Source organism: Conger conger, chromosome 6 (assembly GCF_963514075.1).
Source record: "Conger conger chromosome 6, fConCon1.1, whole genome shotgun sequence".
In the NCBI taxonomy this organism is placed as follows: Eukaryota; Metazoa; Chordata; class Actinopteri; order Anguilliformes; family Congridae; genus Conger; species Conger conger.
The window spans coordinates 5,152,464-5,158,868 of record NC_083765.1 but is presented as its reverse complement, the minus strand read 5'-3'; the positions used below and the strand labels follow the sequence as shown (position 1 = coordinate 5,158,868).

The window sequence follows — 6,405 nt, the reverse complement described above, 5'->3', positions numbered from 1 at the left end:
GAGGTTACTCAGAATCCTGGGCCGGAGCGATGACGACTCCAGTGAAGCGATGAACGACATCCTCGCCCAGGTGAGGCCTGACCCTGGGGCACCCCGGAGCCCTGCTTCTGCGTCACGCAGGAGTCTCAAACCCGTGGTTTCGGGGCGTTGTATCGAGCGTTGAGACCCGTTCTTCCGTCCTGTCCCCCCCCCCCCCCCCCCCCCCCCCCCCGACGACAGGTGGCGACCAACACGGAGACGAGTAAAAACGTGGGCAACGCGATTCTTTACGAGACCGTCCTCACCATCATGGACATCAAGTCAGAGAGCGGACTGAGGGTAGGTCCGGCCGCGACCGGGTTGTTCTGTGCGGTCCGTAAGTATTCGGACATTTTTAAAGGGCTGTAATTCCTACACGGTGTCCTCCGTACGGGTGTGCACGGCCTCCGATTAAGGCTGCGACAAGAGTTTAGTTTGAGGGTGCCGTGGAAGCTCCGAGATCCGAAACTCCAGAAAAGTCCAAAATGACTGCGAAATGCAAACGAGGAACGCGAATGGAAAACTTTTGAATTTTATCAAAATAAAAATAAAAGTCTCCTGCCACTTGTGACAACATAAAGGACCTGGACTGATCTCCAGTTTAGCCTGTTGTTGCTTATTTGGTGCACATTGTACTGGGGAGTGGCTACGGTCAATTGTGGCTAACTGCACCACAGGCAGAAGTGAAGTTAAGAAGTGCCCCACATTAACGCCACGGACACGGTTATATGGCAGTTGGCGTACTGTTCGGCCGAATGCCGTTAATTATTGGCTTGTTATGGCTCAAATTAAAGTGAACAGAAGTAAATATTTAATTTTGTAAAGAATTGGTGGATTTCAACAAATTGGTGGAGTACCTGAAAATCTCCAGTGTTCCGAGCGACCTTCGTTCCCGACCTGTTCCTGCTGTGTTTACAAGAAGGACTTTCAGCCCTTTAAATTTGTGTCCAAATACTTACGGACCTCACTGTACATCCACATGAGGGAAACCTCCGTGATGCACGTGTTTTCAAACCTTGCATTCGGTAATGTTTTTTATTTTTAATTACTAAACTTTTTTTTGTTTTTGTTTTTGCAGAAAATCAAGATGGTGTATAAAAAATATAATTCATTTTTGAATCCGTTCTCTGCAGGTTTTAGCAATTAACATTTTGGGGCGCTTCCTCCTAAACAACGACAAAAATATTAGGTGAGTCTTTTCCTCCCTCGACCAATCAATGGCTCTCTGAAGTAGACAGCGTTGACTTTAGAAACGTTGGGCCGATTTGTTCTCCTCTTGACGTTTTTTTTAAAATTTCTTTATTTTTCTAAACGCTTTAAAGGTATGTGGCATTGACCTCCTTGCTGAAGACGGTACAGACGGACCACAATGCAGTGCAGAGGCATCGGAGCACGATCGTAGACTGTTTGAAAGACCTGGACGTTTCCATCAAGAGGTGAGCAGCTCGTGGCACACGCTGTGGATGGTTGTGTTGTGTAGTCCCGTGGTTCTCAGCCGCTTTGCCGCCACCATTTCGCTTCCGAAACACTCTTATTATATTTCATATTATTAATTGATTACTTTGTGTTATTTATTTATATCAACCTTTATTTGACTAGAGAGTTACACTGAGATTGAAACGAATGAGACCTAGCCACGACGGGGTCAAATAGCGGCATGAAATTACAGAATCACAATCGAGAGACCGTTACAATACAGTACTATCCATAAGAGTGTAGGTATATACAATTCAAAGTGCATTACAATACATAGAGTATGACAGAACATAACGCATGGCAACAGTGAGGTAAACACTTTTAGCTGACTGTAAGGAGACTGTGGTTACAGTAAGGTACTGTAGGGAGAGGAGTGTGGTTACTGTAAGGTACTATAAGGAGAGTGTAGTTACTGTAAGGAGAGTGATTACTGTAAGGAAAGCGTGGTTACTGTAAGGTACTGTAAGGAGTGTGGTTACTGTAAGGTACTGTAAGGCGAGTGTGGTTCCTGTAAGGAGAGCGTGGTTCCTGTAAGGAGTGTGATTACTGTAAGGAGAGTGTCGTTACAGTAAGGTACTGTAAGGAGAGTGTGATTACTGTAAGGAGAGTGTGGTTACAGTAAGGTACTGTAAGGAGAGTGTGATTACTGAAAGGAGACCGTGGTTACTGTAAGGTACTGTAAGGAGAGCGTGGTTACTGTAAGGAGAGCGTGGTTTCTGTAAGGAGAGCGTGGTTTCTGTAAGGAGAGTGTGGTTACTGTGAAGGTGAGCATGGTTACAATAAGGAGACCGTGGTTACTGTAAGGTACTGTAAGGAGAGCGGTTACTGGAAAGGAGAGCATGGTTGCTGTAAGGTACTGTAAGGAGAGCGTGGTTACTGTAACGAGAGTGTGGTTACAGTAAGGTACTGTAAGGAGAGTGTGATTACTGAAAGGAGACCGTGGTTACTGTAAGGTACTGTAAGGAGAGCGGTTACTGGAAAGGAGAGCATGGTTACTGTAAGGTACTGTAAGGAGACCGTGATTACTGTAAGGTACTGTAAGGAGAGTGTGGTTACTCTAAAGGAGAGGATGGTTACAATAAGGAGATCGTGGTTACTGTAAGGAGAGTGTGGTTACTGTAAAGGAGAGCATTGTTACAATAAGGAGAGCGTGGTTACTGTAAGGTACTGTAAGGAGAGCGTGGTTACTGTAAGGAGAGCGTGGTTACAGTAAGGAGAGCGTGGTTACTGTAAGGTACTGTAAGGAGAGCGTGGTTACTGTAAGGTACTGTAAAGGAGACCGTGGTTACTGTAAGGTACTGTAAGGAGACCGTGGTTACTGTAAGGTACTGTAAAGGAGACCGTGGTTACTGTAAGGTACTGTAAGGAGAGCGTGGTTACTGTAAGGAGAGCGTGGTTACAGTAAGGAGAGCGTGGTTACTGTAAGGAGAGCGTGGTTACTGTAAGGTACTGTAAGGAGAGCGTGGTTACTGTAAGGTGCTGTAAAGGAGACCGTGGTTACTGTAAGGTACTGTAAAGGAGAGTGTGGTTACTCTAAAGGAGAGGATGGTTACAATAAGGAGATCGTGGTTACTGTAAGGAGAGTGTGGTTACTGTAAAGGAGAGCATGGTTACAATAAGGAGACTGTGGTTACTGTAAGGTACTGTAAAGGAGACCGTGGTTACTGTAAGGTACTGTAAAGGAGAGTGCGGTAAGAGTGTGGCGGGGCCCGCAGGCGTGCGATGGAGCTGAGCTTCGCGCTGGTGAACGGGAACAACATCCGAGGCATGATGAAGGAGCTGCTGTACTTCCTGGACTCCTGCGACCCAGAATTCAAAGCGGACTGCGCGTCGGGCGTCTTCCTCGCCGCAGAGAAGTGAGTGGTGTGTGTGTGTTTGCGTGCGTGTGCACGTGAGAGAGTCTTGTCAACCGCATGCTGTGTGTATTCAGTAGTATTGCGACATGCTGAAGTTAGAACGTTGCTAGGAGACGGAGCGGGGTGTTTTTGCAGACTGTGGGGTCTGTGGAGGTAAGTCAGACGGCAGTAAGTTTGTTTGTTAATCGCCTCCTGCACTGTGGTGTGTGTATTAGCCTTTCCCTGTTATTCAGGGCACTGCAAATAGAACTGGTTACTTATTAAATCACTGGCTGTTGATAAAAACCAACGATATATTCTCAGGGCTTGAGTGTGCTGGAGCCTTTAATGTTGCTGGTTGCATGACCTCAGGTGGGAATGCTAAACCAGCTAGAGCCGAATCTGATTAACACCTTTACCTGTGAAACGCATTCAGTGCAGTCCAGGTGTATTTGGACAGTGACTTCTTTTTAACTCCCTATGGACGGATGTGACAGTGCGTGTTACATCTCCATTAACAGACGGATGTGACCTGCATGTTACATCTCCATTAACAAACGGATGTGATGCCAGCGTTACATCTCCATTAACAGACAGATGTGACCTGCATGTTACATCTCCATTAACAGACAGATGTGACCTGCATGTTACATCTCCCTTAACAGACGGATGTGATGCCAGCGTTACATCTCCCTTAACAGACGGATGTGACCTGCATGTTACATCTCCCTTAACAGACAGATGTGATGCCAGCATTGTATTTCATCATATGACCGTTTTTCAAGACACATGACCGTTGCAATGCATTGTGGTTCCTTGGCCTTTCTGTGGGTTTTCTATAGGGCACCTTGGTCCATAAGGTGTTCATTGTTTTGGCTCTGTACTCGTGTCACATTGGATTTGACATAAAACAGTCATTATGAGGTTAAAATGAATTAACTTCATACGTGTGCCTCCGTATTCGGGGTCCCAAGTCGTGCTTGGGTTTGAAAGACTGCCTGAGAGGCACTGCTGAGCTGTTGGGGGATGAGAGCTTTGAGTGATCCATCGACTGAAGCAATGATGAGACTTCAAGCGCTGACAACAGCTTTTTAATGTTCCAAAAGGGCTGTACTGTAGCGCTTTAGCGCTGAAGATGTTTCGCCCTGAGCTTGTGCATGAACCAATGATGCCAAGACACCCAGCTGGCCAAGAAATCACTAAGCAGCCAATTGTCCCATTACTCTTTCTCCCCTAAAAGCGGGCGATGTATAGGAAATGGCTGTACTCCTTACACCGATCACCTGATCTGGATGTAAATACCCTCAAATGAAAGTCTGCACTTAATTACCTCGCGTTGTTTTATCCCAAAGTGAATGTGGTGGGGTACAGAGCCAAAAATACAGAAATTGTCACTGCAAATACTTACGGACAATACTTACATTGTACGTGGTCACACCTGTCTGTTCTTTGCATTAATCCGTGGCTGTCGTCTGTCTGTAACCCACAATGGATGTGACTTTTTATTTATTTTTTATTTAATCCAATTAACTGACACTTGTTTTGGTCACAGGTATGCCCCCTCAAAGCGATGGCACATAGACACCATTATGAGGGTCCTAACAACGGTACGGAAACCTCCTCCAGGGCGTGGGCTGTTGTGGGGCGTTGGGGACGCGGTCGGGACCGTAGCTGCGTGCAGAATCCGGGGTCTCCCCTGATGAGACCGCGTTAGAATCACCGCGGGGCTGTTGGGGGATGAGAGCTTTGAGTGATCCATCGGCTGAAGCAGTGATGAGACTTCAAGCGCTGACAACAGCTTTTTAATGTTAGAAAAAGGCAGTGCGAGAGTCTGTTGTAATGCTTGAAAGGGCTTTATTGGTCTGGTTTGCACTGTCTGGCTTTGTTGCCATTCAGAATTCATTGGGGAGCCGGTCAGTTTTAGGAATTAGGTTGTTAATAAATGTTTCAGAGTCTTGCCACAGGATTGTCCGTGTGGGAGAAACAGACTGTGGTCTTGTGGCTTTGGACATGGCAGTATTGACCTTATGACGTATCTAACAAGATCTGCTCAGATGGCTTTGCTGGGTTCAGACCAGGGATCCTTAAATCTGGCCCTCAAATCCAAATCCGGCCCTGCTTTTACCTGAACTATTAGTGCGGCTGATTGGCCAGACTGTCTTCACACCTGACTCCCAGGTAAAGGGAGGGTGGACACACCTGACTCCCAGGTAAAGGGAGGGTGGAACACCAGCAGTTCTTGAGTAACAGGGCTGTAATCTGAAGCTCTTTTTCTCGGCCAGGCCAGCCGGTTGTGTCATCATGGTAATGAGGGAGTGAGGAGGTTTGGGGGCGGGCTCAGAGCTCTCAGCCCTGGTCTTGGGGTACCCCTGTGCATGCTGGGGTTCCCTTCAGCCTTAACTGCAATTCCTGACCGATAAAGAGCTGCTCACTGTTTCAATTAGACACTTTTAATGTCTAATGAGGGTCATTTACTCTCTAGATACTCTTTTATGTCCGGGACAGATATTCATCACTTGATTCATTTTCAGTCTTCCTTTAAGGACATTAAATCTGTCGAATCAGCTCTCTGAAGTGTTTCCTTTACATTGATACTGATCGGTGGATGGAGTTGAATTGAGGTAATTCCTAGATGCTGAATGTGCAAACGTGTGGCCATTGAAGTAAAACAGTTTGTGGAAAATTCAGTTGTTATTGCAATTCAAATGGTGTTGGGCCAGGCCTGTATATTAGCCTGAATTGTGTTGGTCTGCTTTCAGAACCATGGTTCTGGGCTACATCCAGGGGTTAGATTGTTTTTGGACTTTTCTGTGAGTTGGGTTAGCTCTTGCTACACTGGTTGAGTGACTGGTCATATTGCAGAGATGTAAAAAGGCATTTCAAAACGGGAAGATTCCTCTGCTCAGGGTGTGTGTGTGTAGATACTGATCACGGTGTGTGTGAGTGTGTGAGTGTGGATACTGATCAAGGTGTGTGTGTAGATACTGTGTAAATACTGATCAGTATGTGTGTGTGTGTGTGTGTGTGTGTGTGTGTGTGTGTGTATAGATACTGTGTAAATACTGATCTGTGTGTG

At 46.2% G+C, this 6,405-nt stretch overlaps 1 protein-coding gene and 2 non-coding genes across 3 annotated transcripts in view; all 3 read left to right on the top strand.

The window, feature by feature from the left end:
• Positions 1-6,405, top strand: part of LOC133130499 (AP-1 complex subunit gamma-1-like) — a 33,270-nt gene that overhangs the window by 18,270 nt on the left and 8,595 nt on the right. Inside the window, exons 6-11 of the mRNA XM_061245127.1 lie at positions 4-70; positions 220-318; positions 1,152-1,207; positions 1,341-1,454; positions 3,210-3,350; positions 4,882-4,936. Coding sequence (XP_061101111.1) covers positions 4-70; positions 220-318; positions 1,152-1,207; positions 1,341-1,454; positions 3,210-3,350; positions 4,882-4,936 — 532 coding nt within the window. The remainder of the gene's footprint in view (positions 1-3; positions 71-219; positions 319-1,151; positions 1,208-1,340; positions 1,455-3,209; positions 3,351-4,881; positions 4,937-6,405) is intronic.
• Positions 4,343-4,419, top strand: LOC133131766 (small nucleolar RNA SNORD71). Its single transcript, XR_009709060.1, has one exon. It is a non-coding gene; the product is annotated as a small nucleolar RNA SNORD71 (small nucleolar RNA).
• LOC133131767 (small nucleolar RNA SNORD71) lies at positions 5,054-5,130 on the top strand. The gene has a single exon (XR_009709061.1). It is a non-coding gene; the product is annotated as a small nucleolar RNA SNORD71 (small nucleolar RNA).